The following is a 17,615-nucleotide window of genomic DNA, read 5'->3' on the forward strand; positions in this document are numbered from 1 at the left end:
ACAAAAATATAAAAAATGCAAAATCCATACTGTATGTTGCAAAACAAAATTAAAAAATCCCAAATCCTAAGCACACATGTACAACAGAGTAGAGTGGCTGCACTTTTATATCACACACTGAAATTTCAGTCTATTAGTTCTATTGTGGAATGTATCTCACAATACTTAATGCAATAACAGAGAATTTATTCTCAATTTAAGACTCAAATGCAAATAATCTCATGACAAGAAGAGCCATATTATAAACTCAGTGATGCTTCTGCTGTGGCTTATTACTTCCATGACTATCTGCCTCTTTTTTTTCTATTTGACAAGTTTCTTCAGCTTTCACAATTTTATTTGACCTCATTAAAGAGTTCCTGTCTGAAAATTCCCACCAGACACTATGAAAAGCTTGAGCTTTGCATGGCTTGCAAATCTGTCCTTATTTACAAGCATCACATGCCATCAATGCACAGCAGATCAGTGTCCAATTATCCTGGATCTTCTGACTCTACACAAAAAGGGCTCCCTTGCTGGTTTGTGTCACAGCTTCCCTACATACAGTAGCCCCTACTATATTCAAAGGAAAGTCTAGGAAGTGATGAAATCCTTGCGGATCTCAGATTCTGGACAATCTCTCCCTTGGAGAGAGCTGCCACCTGTGATGTTTGATGTGGAGAGAAACTCTACTGTGCCTAAATAGATTTTACAAGTGCATCACACACTTGCTGCACAGTTATGGTCTTGTCAAAAAGCACATAGTGATAAATGTTCCTTTCTGATACCAGGCAGCATCTCACCGTTGTGCAAGGCCTCAATTTGCCTACCTCCCTCCTAGCTTAGATATGTCAGCCAGTGCTCCGTACGTAGACTGCAGTCAGTGCATCACCTATAGGAAAAATCAACTCTAAAGCAGCTTGAGTGCTTTTAAATAACATGCACAAGCAAAAGTGCTATTGCCCCAGTAAAAAGAAAATAGCTTAGATAAGAAAAGAACGAGAGAGTAAAATGGGAGTGATGTTTTTTCCTGCATGTTTAATGGTTACTTGAGAGGAAGACTGAAAAGAGCTCTTCTTCATTAAGAGTCTATAACAAGCCATGGTTACTGAAACAGCTGCTAATAGAATTCTTCCAAGTTTTGGAATCATGGTCAGACATTACGCGGTGAATGAATAAATGATGAAGAAGTGCTTACTTGCAGAATACAGCCCCAATTTCATAATACTCACATAGATGGGAAAACAGATAGGGAAAGTAAATCCAAATTTACTTTCTTTCCCAACTTCAGCATACCAGCCAGTAAATTTGTAGTGAAGGAGTTATTATATTGGAACTAATTATAAAACAGAGACAATAAAAGAACAAAAAATGCCTTAGTTCAGTCCTGAACCTGGTGTTCCTGTTGTAAGCTTAAAGAGAAATTTATAAGGATGAAATGCATGACAATTTTTTCAGAAAATACCAAAGCATTTAATTGACTTTGGGCAAACATTCTTTCTCTCCTTCAATAGTTTCACACAGAAGAAAGAGTGCTCAGAACTATGGGTGGCTAAACACATAATTAAGGCAGGCAGAAACACAGCAAGAAACTGTTACTGCAACCAGAGAGAAGCAGGGGAATTTCATGCTCAAAGGGGTGAGAGGAAACACTGAGCTTCTACTCGGGATACAGCTGTGCTCTCTTGCTTTGTCTCCTGGTCATCAGCGGTAAACAAGGTAATGCAAGAGAAGCAGTGGGACCAAGGAAGTCTTACACTGTTCCATATGCAACAAACTGTGCTTAGAGCAGTGACTCTGCATAGTAAAGCATCTCTGCTAGCTTTTACAGTTTTGTCTGGGCTTTTGCAAACACTGAGATCTTCATATGCATTTCCATCTTTCTTTTTACTGAAAAATAGTTCAGCTACTTACTATCTGTCCATCATCAATTAAACATACCAGTTTGTTGTTTCTTTGGTTATGATACTGTTTCAATCTGTAGAGAATGACGCATCTAAAATATTATCTCAGCTTATGATAATATGTATAGCTTGTATGACTTCCCATTGGTCCCTGCCATAAAAGATGTCTTAAGCTTTGTGGTTGCTGAGACTGCAGAAGGAAAAAGTACAATGTGTTTAAATGTACATGGTTTAATATTTTAAAGTTCTTTTTGGAACCATCAATACCAGAAAAAATATTTTACTAGTTACTCATTAAGCTGAATGTTGTGGCAATAGAGGACTTCACATGAAATTTTATGCTTGAGGAAATGCAGCAGACATCCTTTGCTAAGATTACATTATGACACGTTGCCCTTAAGAAGCAAACAATATCGTATCAGAAAAAGATGTACAAAGTTTAAGTTCAGTTAATTTTAATAACTGGGAATCCTTATTCCTATTGGTTTGTGTTAACTTTGCTAACATTAAAGCAGAAAATATCCTTAACATATACAGTGTATAATAGGTATGTTATGGCTACAAGAGCGACTGAGATCAGAATTAAAATGCTACAAGTAATTGTGAGTCTGAGGAGAGTCATATATTGGAGGGGAAAGTAAAAGGTTAAAGGAGATAAAGACTTCAGATTACATTGTGTAGAGGAGAAAAGAACCGGAGCATTCACATGAATGCATCTTCAGAACATTTTCGCTTTTGTTTTGATAAGGTCAGTATTTACTAGTAAAAAGATTAATATAAGAATGAACTAATTGAAAGTCACTTAACTGAAATCTGGAATCATACAATAAAAATAAGTTGCAGGCTTTTTTGCTACCCATTTAGTTTGACATTTTCAAGATATTCAAACTGCTTACCATTTGCCTTGCTCATTTATGAACTGTTGAACTGCATATCCAAACTGCTCTCTTGATGGACCAGAAAATATTTTTGCTTTAAGGAGCCCAACATTGTAGGCTTCACAGCAATTATGAAGAAAACCTGTTAGAAAAAAGATTATTATTACCACAGAAGCAATTAAAGAAGAATTTAGATGCTGGTGAAAACGTTTTTTCATCTGTGCCAACTGCCACAACAGAAGAAAAAAAAACACAGCCTTTGACACATGCAATAAAAGACAGCCTATGGCATCCATCTGCCCTGCCATGTGTACAGCCTGTCTAGTATGCTGCACAGGTGTTATAATATTGTAGGTTAATGACTCATTCACTGTTTTGCTCGGCAAATCTTGAGGCATTACTAATGAGAGCATTTTAGTTGAAGCGAAGCAGGAAATGTGATTCAGAGGTTCTTTACATTAAGACATAAGCCTGTGTCCCACTCAAACGCATCAGCTGCCTGCTGAGGAATGCTGAAATGAAAGTTCACAGAAAGTAATTATTGATACTGTTTGTATTCTAGTGTCTCTCTGAAATTTAATGTTTGAAATACTGGAACAAAATCAGATTACCTACTGCATCAGAGAACCTATGGTTTTGAGTCATTTCATTATCACAGCATGTTTGTTTTCTGTCCAAACAGCCAGAACGGTTGTCCAAACAGGAAAACTTAGAAATACAAACATGGAAGTTATCACAGTATTAATAAACTACAGGACTTAATATTGAAACCTCACTTTGCTGTGACCGTGATGTTAATTACTTTGTGTTGGGAAGTGCAGGGATTCACTCCTCATTCATAAAGGACCTGAAATATATCTGATGAAGGCCTGTAAGAGGATGTTAAGAAGAATGTCTACTACAGAAGTTGCAGGAATTTTATTATTACACACTGTATGTAATTAGAAATCACTAATTGCCACAAGTTGATTATTCTGCCTTCCACGCAGAAAGATTGAAACAATGGTGGGCTCCCAAGAATAAGCTCATGGACACCTTAGTGTCCCAGGAAAGCCTCTGAAAATGACAGCAAAGGAAGAAATGGTGACCTCTGTTTGCACTGCTGAGGTTCTCAGGTAGGTTAGTTCACGGAGTTGCACAGTGGTTAAACAACATCCCTGATGCTTTCCCTCCCTTCCTGTCTATCCAGACAGGAAGTGTTTTATCTACTCTACATACAAAATATGTCTCATCACAGTTTTTCAGTACGAGTCATTCTGTAGTAAAGTAGAGGTCTTTATAACAATCCCTTATAACATTGATCCTTTAAGGAGGTATGTACCAATCTTTTGCACTTGAAAATCTGATCTTAAATTGTATTTCTCTATCTTTGATGTGTGGAGTGCTAATTGTTGGTTTTTCACTCTTCCAGGTCCCTAAAACAGCTTCAGTAGAGTTCAACCACAATTAAATTGGCATACAGTAGCCCATCACAGCAGCTTAGCTGTAATAGTAACAACAGTAACAACATCATAGTGATAACATCAAAATCACAACTGCAGGTTTGCAAGTAAAGTTCACTACATGTAAAAAATTTCAATGACTTACATATCACAGCCATGGAATAGAAAGCACAGAGGTTATGCAAAAGAGTAAATGCAACTCACACACTTACTACTTTTTGACCACAAACTCAAAACAGGAAATCATACATTAGTTATTTCAAACAACCACTATCTACAGATGGCCTTTGGAAACCAAACAATTGCTTTTTGCTAGAAATACAGTTCCTTGAGAAACATCATTAGAGAGAAAAAGTATTTTCTCAGCCATGTTACTTGAGACTGGAGAAGTGTGTGTACAGACACACTACTCTGTGTATTGCAATACTTTTGACAGTAATTACAACCACTTAAAGTTACACCTCAAATCTAGGTTTAGGGAATTAGAGAAAAGGAGAGACAGATATTGACCATATGTAAATTAAGATTACTGTGGAAACTTTGCCACTAATTCTTTGGTGATCTAACATGTTTGTATTTTATCAAAATATTTTGCTTGTGTCCCATCCTATGTATTTTTACTTTGGTGTCTATTGTTTTTAAGTTACATTACACTTGGTGAGAAATCACAGAATCATAGAATCACAGAATGGTTGAGGTTGGAAGGGACCTCTGGAAATCTTCTGGTCCAAATCGAGTATCATTTGGTAGTGACTCATTCTCAAAGACCATGGAAGGCTCTACCACAATGCCATCATATATTTTGACTTCCTCATGCAAATTCAGGGAAAGAATAACTCTACAAATTAGGTGATATACATACAAATAAAGCTTGTATTTGGAATGAAGGGCCAAAATATGTCACTTAGAAGCATACTGTACGGTTTTCCAAGTCTGTATGCTCATCTCTGCATCCTTGCACTGAGTTACTGCTATCATCAGTTGCTGTACATGTGCTATTAGGAAGCAGTGCAACATGTGGCTATGCCTTACCTGGATGGAGTTGGGCACAGAGGATAGGGAGAGCCCTACTTGTCTAACAGAAAATAAAAAAAAAAATTATCTTAAAATAAAGATTTTATCTTCTTGATGTCATCTACCAACACTGTAGCTATCCCAGATGACACCTGCAGCTCTGCAATAAGGTGCCAAAAGATAGACTTCTGTTTGTATGACTTGAGTGAATACATCTTAATACTGCTGCTGTCACTGCCCAGTTGTCACTGGGTAAAAGGGAGTACAATCATACTTTAGTGCTCCTGTGTTTCAAAGACATATGTTATTTCTAGCCTGCTAGATGAATTGTTACTTAGCTAAATATATTCTAAGTGCAACTTAGCCAGCTTAGGTGCAAATGCATTGAAGATTCCTCCTCATGTGTCCGAGATTATGGTATTATTAAATGCAAGAGTGAGGGCAAAAATTGACAGAAGTTTATAAAACTCCAAACACCAGACGCCACAAATAAGAGCCTGAAGAGAAATTCCCATGTTGACTGTATTTCATATAGGGCATGGTGTCGAATTAGATAGGGTTTGAGAAAACACTGGCTGGGTTGCACACTGCTTGTCCATCTCTCCCCTTGCCTTCATGTGGGCACTGCAGTCCTCCTCAGACCAATCACATTTAAAAAAAATAAGGTGAAGTTAAAAAAGAAACCAGAAAATGGAATGTCTAGGGAGGCAGTGCCATCTGCAATATTCTTGTATATCAGCTTTGCTTTTTAATACTACTTGCTGCATGACTACTTGCAAAATCAAAGTAGAAAAGCAGGCAAGTACATCTGACTCACTTCTGACATTATTAAGGGAACCATAGTATAAATGTATTTCAGTGACAGTCATTTTATGCTCCATATTTTGATAATTATTAGCAGATATTTTATTTTAAATTTATGTCCCACACATCAGGTAGTGTACATGCAAATAAACCTTGGCTTTGGAGTGAAGAGCCAAAAGAATCCTATGGCTGTAGTAAGGTCTAGAGAAGAATAACATAGCAGGCATTTTCCTGCTTTTTTCTCAATTTCATATTGTGCTTACAGTATAAAGACATATTTTATGCATTTTGTACATCTATCTATGCACACTACTCAGAACAAGAAATTCAAGCATTTGTAGCAAGAAAAAAAAGAAAAAAAGAAAGAAAAAAAGAAAATGCTGTTTGCTGCAAACCTATTTTAAGACTGTTCCAGAATAAGAAGGTTTCTTATGCATTAAAGGAATGTCAACTACTGAAGAATCTGAGTTCAAAGTACTGCATATTCTAGGCTGAAAGATTCAGTATCTGTTTCTGCCTTCAGGAAATGAACTTTGATAATCTGAATATCTCAGAATAAAGAAAACTAATCCACTATCTGGATTTCAATAACTTTTGGTGACAGAATATTACTTTGTGACCTAACAATTACAATGAGAAATTAGTTGGGCAAGGAAAAATCCACTTTGCAACTTCAGTCTGTAAATGACAACCTAATTACAGTCAAATAAACAGACTTCATGGAACAAATGAAGCCAGATGCAAGACCAAAGTTTCTGAAAGGGCCTCTGAAGACTTCAGTGTGTTTTTTGCTTTTTTTCTCTTTACAGGCTGGATAGGGAACATAGGCACTTTGGTTCAAAAAGGACAGCTTCATCAGGCAGTGTGGCTCCGAGCAACATTTCAGAAAAAAACAGTAGTTAGAAAAAAATCCTTAATGGAATAAAAGAGACTGCAGGATATCTAATGAAACTCCAGTACCAGTCTGCACTGCATATTTTTTTTCTGGGAATTACTATACTTCAATGATTATATTCTACTGCATATGAGAGATGCAATATAGTAGTGCTGCTGCTTTTATACATCTGCACCTCTGTTTTCTTGCTTCTAGCAGGATGAAAAATAATACAAGTCCTGACTGAGCACCTTTAAGCCTGAACATGTGGGAATTCTTCTGTAACTATAAAAGGCATGTCTAATAATGGCTATTACGTCTTCGCTACTATTGTACTAGTAAGTACAAGTTGAAGCAAGTTTCTTGAAGCAGTGGCTTATATAAGGTACCCTGAGTTTGTAATTGGTTTGGTTCTGTAAGCAAAATACAGAGATTTCAGTGAGCAAGTATAAAATACTGAGTAATCAATCATTCAATGTAGTGGTTATAACAATAGTGGCTGTAACCCTCTCTTTTTATTAAGGAGCAAAACAAAAAATAAAGGTTAAATAGTAAGATGAGAAGAAAAAAAAAGAAACATGACTCTGTGTGTCTAATGGAGTCATAGAATCATAGAATCATTCAGGTTGGAAAAGACCTCACAGATCATCGAGTCCAACCATGGACCTAACCATACTGCCCTCACTCTAACAACCCTCTGCTAAATCATGTCCCTGAGCATCACATCTAAATGGTTTTTAAACACATTCAGGAATGTGTGACACCACCACCTCCCTGGGGAGCCTATTCCGGTGCTTTACAACCCTTTCTGTAAAAAAGTGTTTCCTGATATCCAACCCAAACTTACCCTGGCACAACTTGAGGCCATTTCCCCTCCTCCTTTAACTCGTCACCAGTGAGAAGACACCAACCCCGCTCTTGCTGTAAGCTCCTTTCAGCTACTGGAAGAGAGCAATAAGGTCTCCCCTCAGCCTCCTTTTCCCCAGTTCCTTCAGTCTCTCCTGGTAGGGCATATTCTCCAAGCCCTTCACAAGCCCTGTGGCCCTGCCTTGGACCTTACTTGGTTTGCCAGGCAAGTTTGTAATAGTTTTTAAAAATATAGTAAGAATCTTATTGGTCTGCATTTTGTTTCATACTGTAATAATAACCACATCATTTTGTTTTAAGTCTGAATACTGAAACTGAATTTTCAGTCATCAGAACTACACTTAAAAGGTGATGCTACTGTTTGAAATGGTGATAATACACAATAGAATCCTATAATCACACAGTACCATTTTTACTAAGTCTCAGCTCAGATATATAGTACAATAAAGGCATTTACTATTGTTTAGTTTATATTAAACAAGTCTTGCACTCACAGTATAAAGAAAAGAGAATACATGCAGGAACTTGATCACTGAATCTATAAAGACCCACTTCATACTAATCATTAGTATTAAATTTATCCAGTATTAGCCTTGTCAGCAGAAAATTCTCAAGTGATAGGAAATTCATCATCTTTTTCCCCAATTACATGGTAATTTGTTCAAAAAACTAAAACAACAAAAAGCCAAAACATAAAAAGCCACTACTGAGAAAGTTCACTGCATAATCCAGCTAAAGCTACGGGTAGTCTTTATGCATGAGCCTTCATTCCATTAATGGTGTCAGGAGAGGAAACACTGTTGGCCCCTATGTGAAGTCCTACTCTGCCCTATGCATAGCCACAGCTACAGCTGCACTGTGCAGCATCACAGCTTCAGAAACCCTCGCACCACAGGGCAGCAGAACCTGGCAAACACATATGCAGTGTAAACTACCTCTGCCAGATTTGTCACCAAACTGCAATGATGGTGAATTGAAAAAACAAAACAAACAAAAAAAAACCCACAGAACTGGCACAAGAGTTAATTTGGTTAACTCTATCTTATGTAGGGGATATAAAATAGTATTACTGCCTACACCTACATACAAGCAAAAAAAAAAACAACAACAAAAAAAACATTAAGAATTCAGGAGTGGAAGGATTATGCCTGTAGTCATTGAAGAAGATAAAGGTCACAGTATAGCATTATAGTAAAACCATGATAGTATTTCACACATTCCTGTGTGGTCTTTTAAGTCCACGATCTGCTTTGGAAAATAATATTAAAAAAAAGTCACTGGGTGACAATCACACTGAGTGATTGTCTGCTTCCTGAAGCAGTTTCATAGATTGGCAGCCAGTAAGATGTGTATAACCTACATTGCCTAAATTGCTTAGCCTAGCAATTTTTAGAGTATCTAGTTTTTCCAGAAGACAAGTTTGATAGCCCTTTCACATTGGTCTTCTCCAGGAGAATCTCCACACCAAAGAAAATTCTACCAAGAGATTTTTCCCTTTGTTCTCAAAGATTTTTTCCTCCTAAGAATAGAAAGTGTAGAAGTGGTGCGACGCAGGAGAGAACATGGTAACTCCTGTTTCTTCTGGCCATACCTTTCCTGGACTGCACATTTTGGTGGATTTGGTGGAGACTGCATTCTTTCTGTATCTTTCTGTAATCGTTCTGAAGCAATTCTAGGTGCTCTTTCAGGGGTTGATATTCTGGTATTTTGTAATACACAAGCTTATGTTGAATCTCTTTACTTGTTATAAAACTGGTAAAGGCACTTTTGCCTCATCCCAATGCCAGCTGTTATTGTTACTGTTTTCATTCCTCTGCAAAGATAGCTGAATTTGGATTCCAAAATTAGCAAGGGAGTATAGGCACTCACAGCTTTTCCTCACACTATAATCACCTCCTGTCCTTGAAATACTGAGCAGAAAGGTGGAATGAAGGCAGGAAGAGAAAGTAATAAAGTTATGAAAGAGTGCAGTCAGGAAGTATTTGCTTCATTAAATATATTCAGTGTTATTTTATTACTTTTTCTAAAAGGCATTTTGGTATAAAAATAAAGTTATTCCCTTACTATTCAGAACTTGTGCTATCACAGCAATAATCCAACCGAAATTAGTCAACTGTTGTTGCAGAAAGAACCCATAATTGAGCAGCTCTGAAAGTGCATTATGTTTTTTAAGGTTTTACTGACAAGACTGTGAACACTTAGAGAATAAAGCAACCATCATGCAATTACTTGATTCTGTTGAATTGCAGCACAGATATTCTTCACTGTGCCTTCTACAAGCCACCAAGTAGTTGTCTCTGCAATAAGCTTCTACAGGGAGCAAATTTGACCAAAAATGAATTTCTTTTTTTTTTTTTTCCTCCTAATAGCAAATTAGCTGTCAGCATTACTGTATTGCTGTGTGCATTTTATGCATGCATATCAAACGAAGTTATTTTCACGGGAAGCAAGTAATTCTGTAGTGGATGCACTCATTTGGGCTTTTCTGAATGTAAATATGAAACACACTTTTTATATATCTTTACTGTACTCAGACATTTGAACCCAGTCTGTATATTGGAAAGTTTTACTAATGCTCACCTGCAAAGGTCAAGATAACTGAAAAATAATTTCTCATTAGAGTTTTGCTGAGTTTGTACTCTTTTCTCCAATGTGCACAACCTCATAAGTATATATTTAAAGCAACATTTAGAAATCTTCAACTCATGCACTGAAACACCACTTTTATCATTACATTCATCAGTTTTATTTTAAATCGGGCATATCTCTCATTGAGAAAAACCATCTTAAAAAAAAAAAAAAGCAAAACTTAGAGAGGAAATCAAAAGGAGAAAAGAATGCAATTGGCAAGACATTGTATTTTTTGTATTAAAGGCCAATCCCCACTTCAATTACTTTGTTGATATTTCATTACATTTGAGTCTTAAAAGGTAAAACTTGATTATTTTAGCATTTTTTCTTCTATTCGTTTATTTATTTTTATCTTGAGCCTTAATTATTCTTCCCATTAGGTACAATATCTCAAACTATTTAATAATTAACTGAGACAGGTTAGAGTATAAACAAATTTGAAACCACAACCAAAAGAAGAAAGGTTAAACAATGATTCATTTAGTTACAAATCCTCCCTCCCATCCCTATTCTTTCCCCTCCTTTTCCTCCCTCTGAAAAGTTTCCTTGGCTTCATCGTCCAACTGTGTTGTCCCGGAAGTAGGTCAGCTCTGAGCCTGAAAGCTTCTGTGTGTGTGAAAGTATGATTCACTGCCTTTGAATCACAACTGTTTATGAGAAACTGCACCAAAGGGTTACCAGTAACCTGCTATGAACGCAGACAGGATATAATTCAAGTTGTGAATGAAAGGCAGAAAAGCCTGGGAGAATGCTGCTGTCTCTTTAACTGCTTTGGCAGTACTACAAAGTTGCTGTATGAGATCTACCTAAATCTACCCACAACTGCATTAATTACTCTTGGAAAGTCTGTCTTGATAGTTTCCTGTTTCTTGCCTACACACTGCTCTCCTCCATTTCCAGAATAGACCAGTGTGCTGCTCTTCAGCTGGAGCTAGGAAACCTCAACAACCTCTTGTACGCAGAAGGACTGATTCCAAAGTCACATTCAGTAGAAGCTCCTGCTGGACTGACAACTTCCTATGTGCTTCTAATCAGGACAGCAAGTACTTGGACACAGAATTATTATCCTGCCATACTTCCATCCTTAAATCCAGTGGGAATAACTTTCTTCCACAGAGAACTCACAGGAATTGCATCTTCTCAAAATGACTTGCACTTTGTTTTCTTCTCTTCCTTGATCTGGGTACAACAGACAGGATTACACTGTCACAATTTGTTCTTAGTAGTACCACAAAGAGATTAAAAGGATACATGGCTAACAAGTTGTACACACATACATGCTATATACGCATTTGTGCCATTTGCTTTCAAAGCACCAATCATCAAAAAATACTTCATGTGCTTCTCTATGATAAAAAAATGACTTTTCACTCCAGCATATACTCCTTCCTCACACTCACATTATCAGCTTTGCTCAAGCCACCAACATTTCCTATTTCCAAATACAGACAGAGCAGCATGAGCTGCTTAAGGACTGTAAGACAGGAAATGCAAGTCATTACACAGAAACCAAGACTGTTATCTCTGTGCCCTACTCACTCAGCTGCTGTAGAGGTGTACTAACAGACTGATGAACATCCATATTTGTATAGAGACACCAAGAAGACCAAAAGATCTGTGTTCTCCTGTGCACAACAGACCCTAGGTTACACAGAAATTTCAGTGTATGATATAATGTAAGAATACTATATCATTTTACACAGTATCACTGTTAAATGGCACCTGAAAATGCTGAATTACAAAAAGCCTGAGGAACTTGCTGCACAACAATTCCAGAATCACAGCTTGCAGTGTGAGGACTGCAGTAGCTTGAGAGCAATTCTGTTGGCACAGTCTTCAGGGCACCACATTTAGGACCCTGTTCCTCCATCTCAGCTTCTCAAGAGCAGGTCAGGAGCTCAGCTTTCTTGGCTACACACAAGAACTGAATCAGCTATTTGGTACCCTAGCTTCCTGCAACAAGAAAAACCCCAAAGCACCACAGGATATATAATACAATAGTTGGAAGAGCTATAATTACCAGATCTTTTGTTTTCCTATAGTAGACATAATGACTATTTGTCTTCACTGGCTAGAAGGAGAGCTCACAGCCCAGCAGACTGAATGCTAGGTGGTCCCAGACATGGACCTGAAATTCACCATAATGAACACTGAAACCATAACCATCCGTTTTGGCACCAGGCAGAATGTGGTCTTATTAATGTCAAGAAAACAGCCCAAGAATCCCAGACTTCAGCAGCTGCCTAACCCAGACTGAACTAAAAATTATCTGTCACCTAGGTTTTGTAGTACAAACTCACATACAATTTCAAAATACAATACAGATGCAAAAACACCCCTAACAGCAAGGTTCTCAAACTGAGATCCACTCTGCAGGCATGGCCAGGTGGCAGGTTCCCAGATTAATAATGTCTGCCCTAAATAAATGAATTATTAAGCTAAGCTAATGCATTTATTTTAATGCACTACCTATTTACCAAAGGTAAATTGCGTGAACAGTCCAAAAGGGCCAGCCCAAAACTCCTCACAGCTCAATGCTCCAGCCATTAGGCCACAGGCAAAATGTGTCTTTGCATGTCTGCCTGCAAACACAAATATGTATCCTGGGATGAACACAAAGCAGGTTTCAAAAGCAGAGGTTGAGAGTGCCTCTCTAGCGCTTTGCTGCCTGGTAGAAAAGATGCTTCTAGAAAAGTGAGAGAGGAGAGTTCACATTCTACTAAGTCTCAAAGGAGAGCTAAGTGAGAGTTAAGTAAGACCCAAGTATTATCATCATTTATCAGGTACCTGCACTTTCTTGAGAAAGAGCTCATCACCTAAATCCCTGCTTCAAAGAATTTTTCCCGTGCGCATAACTCAAGGGAAGGAGACCCCTAATGCAGGTTTCCAAGATGGATGGAGTCCAACCACTTCTCCTCAGCCCACTGCTTGATTTGGAGGACCCTTCCTATTTCACATGCAGATATTTTCTTTGCAGTTAAAAGTGCCTAAAAGACTCCATTAGCTCTGCCACTTTGACCCGCAGCATCTAGGGTAGGGTAGGTGGATTTCGGGTGCTGTGAGGCAGTAGCGTGCACTGTCCCAGCCTTCAACTCATACACCGGAGACTGGCATATCTAGATGGTTGTGGTCAGGTGGGTGATGCTATCTTTGATCAGAGTTCAGGAAGTTCTTCATTTGTAGAGTGCAGACATGCTACATTATGGGAACTGAGAGTGGGATCCATGTACATTTAAGAAAATAATCTCCATTTTCTGGAGGTAATACTTCCACTAAAGCAGAACGGTTGTTTTTTGTCGCCAGAGAAAGAAAGTCTATTGTAGTTGTAATCAACTTTGTCAAAAGAGAAATCCGGAGACTCACAGAGTATTTTCCACAGTGTATTTGTTACTATGATGAACTGGCTCTGGGCAGTTTGGAAAAGAAACCAAAACAAACCAAAATAACAAGAAAGGGAGTGAATAGACATGGTGAAATGAAAGGGGATTTGGCTGGAGTCAAGCAAATCACTATAATTAGCAGAATTACTAACGGACTACTATTCAAGCAGTGCTACTGATTTTTTTTTTTTTTTCTGTTTATTGTTTTCTCCATCTTAATAAGGGAGTTATTTTATTGTCAAGTCATCTCCACAGTTCTAAGTTTAACTTCCATGTATTTCTCATCTAAAAGTGAACGCTATTTGTTGGCATAGTTAAATGTAGCATTGGGCCAGTTAATTTTTTTCCTTTTACGAAAGGTCAACTAAATTCTAGCTAAATTTATTTATTAAAATTTATTTATTTAATTTATTACTATAGATAAATCAGTTCCATGTGCAATGGAAGTAGTGTACATAGTGATAACTCAATTTTATACCAGAGATGAAAAGGAGGCATGGTGCTATAGTTTACTGCCTGTAACACAAACTTTTTAAGAATAGGATGTTTTATAAAAGGGGAACTGTAATTAAAGAATTTGCACATTCTCTAATTACTACCATTTCAGAATGATCTACAGTAACATGGTGTTCTGTGTCTTGCTTTTCATACAGGTGTAACAATAGGCATTATTATGTATGAAAAGCTGATCTGTTTTTTAAGTATTTTTGTTCTGCATAGTAAAGTAATTCTTCCCATTAGTTCAGTTGCTGAAAGGAGATATTACTAGCTTTGTATATAATGAAGGAAAGGTAGAGTGTCCAAAGGAGGGCTATGAAGATAGGAAAGGGTCCAAAGGAAAGATGCATGGGAAGCAGCTGAGGTCTCTGGGTTTGCTGGGCCAGGAGCAGAGGAGCTGAGGGGAGACCTGATGGCAGCTGCAGCTCCTCACAGGAAGCGGAGAGCAGCACTGAGCTCTGCTCTGTGCAACAGCAACAGGGCCCCAGGGAATGGCGTGGAGCTGTGATGAGGGGTGAGTGGGTCAGGTTGGGCGTTAGGGAGATGTTCTTCACCAGAGACTGGTTGGACCCTGGAACAGGCCAGACTTCAAGGAGCATTCTGACAACACTCTCAGACACAGGGTTTGGATTGTGGGTGCGTGGAGTTGGATTTGATGATCCTTGTGGGTCCCCTCCAACTCAGATTATTCAATGATTCTATGCTTCTATATACACTGGATTAAACTGCTGTCTTCATTATTAGAGCAGTACATGTATCATCTTATTAACATATACAGTTAAACAGTAGTATGGGTCAGATGGGTAAGTAATTTTACAAAAGTCTATGTTAAAATGCTGTGCCTGTCTTCAACTTTATGGGGGTTGGACTCGATGATCTCTGGAGGTCCCTTCCAACCCATACAATTCTGTGATTCTGTGATATCTGCTGTTCTTGAAATAGAAAGTTCAAATAAAGATACACGCACGGCAAAATTTTACAATGTTCTTGAGTCTCACATATTGCAGCATTACTTCTTAACTGTCTGGGACACATGAATTGACCAGGGACAAGACAGCCTACTTCTTTCTGTTTCAGACAGGCCTATATGAAGGGGATTCCTTCTTTCCACAGAATAATGTAGCATATTGCTAGTTTCTCATATTATTGAGAAACTAGACCACTACTTCTTGACATCGGCTTTCCTCATTCAGACACCTACACAGACATTTACCTTACTAAGAGGCAGTAACTTAAAGGAAATTTAGATTTGAAGTTCTGTAGTTTACTGATTTGTTGTTTTAGCAATTATGCAATTCACTTGAATTTCTTAGCGCACTTTCACCGTTGAAAGGAGAACTGCAGTATGCATTGGCTACCACAATAGTCAAAACACTGAGAAGTTACAGGTGACTGCTGCATATTTGGAAAAGGTAGACACCTCGTTAGCAACTCCACCTGGCTTAACTGTGGAAAACATGGAGCACAGCACAACACTCCGAAAAGTGGAACCCATACCTGTGGTAAGTTCACATAAACCAAGCACAGGTTGGTTATTCCTCAATCAAATAAGAAATCATCTTGCAGTTGGCTGAGAACATTCTTAACTAGCTAATCCAGACAGTCAGACACTCAGGCATCTGTGGTCTTACCTCCACTGATTCCACGCAGTTTTGTGTTACAGTCTTAACTTACTCATAGCATCAACTGTTGCCAGATGTCTTTTAGAATGTTAGCATACATGAGATAGATAAAAAGTAAAAACTTAATTCAGCATTTCTCCACCACCAGACTCAATAAAATCCACTATTTCTGTAAGTAGATCTATTCATTTTAAGAATGGTCCCTTCACTGTGCAAATATGCTCCCTCCCAGATGTTTGCTGTGAACAGTAATTTTCCTCTGTTCCTCAGAAACAACCATATTAAACAAGGAGATTTATGTTATTTATAAAAATATCCTGAACAAAGTAAAGAAAGAATGATAAACTTGGGTGCAGGATTAAAAGGGCAAAATAAATCAGGGATAAGGCAGGAGATTTCCACCAGGGCTGTACATAACTTGCAAGTCCTTCATCCTTGTCTGTCAGCGATATGAAAGGGACGAAAGAATCAGTGACATTTATCATGTGTGACATTCAGCCATGCAGATGCCATTCAGTTATACACAAGATGTCTTTGCTCATACAGTATTCAAAGAGACGGTGTTTACCTTACTTCTTTGCCTGTACTGTTCCTCTTTTAGGTCCTGAATAGCGTGCAAGTCTTACTGATTTTTTAATAAAATGCATCTCCACAAGAAAATAAAACTAACTTAAGTCACTAAATGGCATTTCAGTATCCTCAAAAGATTAACTCAAACTAAGTTGCTGGCACTCAGAATATTGAATTTATTTGCTAAATGGGAAATACCATCCTGATGTAGAATTGATGCAGGCGCTCAAACAGCTTATATTAACTCCTCTAGATTCCTTTAGCATCCACCACCTCCAAAAAATGAGTGCAGAATGAGCAGAAAGCACATTATCTCATATTGCTTTATATGCTTGCACACTCAGTTAATATAGACAGAAGGTATCATACATCCAGTGTATTCACATCCATTTATTTTTATTGCCCTTTTATCAGTGCCATGAAAAAGTGTGTTCATACAACTATTTAGCACAAACCCATGTCAGTCCTTCACTTAAATGTTTTTTAAAAAAATATAAACTTGCTCTGTTATCCTTTTTAACAGAAATGAAAACTTAGGCCGAGACTGTTCTCTGATGCCTTGACTAATCTGAACAGGAACAGTACAAGTTTATTTAAACACATGAAAAAAGAAAAGCTTGTTGATTCTCTTCCTTTCACTTTATAGGGTCTGAAATCCTAAGCTCTGCATCACTGGGCCAGGGTTCACTTTGTGAAGAAGTCCTAAACATGAACATTGCTAATGGAAATGTCCTAAAACAAGCAGATAACATGTGTTGGTATGCAAGTGCATGGCTACGCCAAGGAGAAGCCAGCCTATGTCCTGTCTGCATTTCAGCATGGTAACCATGGAAATGGGAACCAGCCTGCACAGAGTCTAACAAAGGAAACCTTGAAATGAAAATAGCAACAGTGGTGAGAGACCAGCCAAGATTTCTGAGGGGGAAAATGACTGCTCTGAAGATGGATAAACTCCCTTTTACCTGCACTAACCCTAAGGGAAAGAATTTTATTCCCATTTAGCTGTTTAGACATTAATCTATTATACTGGTAGCTCCAGTTATTAGCATTCGTGAAAATACATTACACAAAGCATATGAAAAAACTACTTTCATTCATTCAAAATTAACGACAGTGAAGAAAGACCACAATGAATAACATCTGTGTAGTAAC

General features: G+C 37.8%; 1 protein-coding gene across 2 annotated transcripts in view; it reads right to left on the bottom strand.

The window, feature by feature from the left end:
• Positions 1-17,615, bottom strand: part of ITGA2 (integrin subunit alpha 2) — a 68,536-nt gene that overhangs the window by 46,579 nt on the left and 4,342 nt on the right. Inside the window, exon 2 of one of the 2 annotated variants that reach the window (XM_042875122.1) lies at positions 2,780-2,903. In XM_042875122.1, the coding sequence (XP_042731056.1) occupies positions 2,780-2,903 (124 nt within the window). Of the gene's footprint in view, positions 1-2,779; positions 2,904-17,615 lie in introns of those variants that run through there. The other variant, XM_042875123.1, reaches the window with a different exon arrangement.

This window comes from Lagopus leucura, unplaced genomic scaffold, assembly GCF_019238085.1.
Source record: "Lagopus leucura isolate 7727_CA_CO unplaced genomic scaffold, USGS_WTPT01 Super-Scaffold_100014, whole genome shotgun sequence".
In the NCBI taxonomy this organism is placed as follows: domain Eukaryota; kingdom Metazoa; phylum Chordata; class Aves; order Galliformes; family Phasianidae; genus Lagopus; species Lagopus leucura.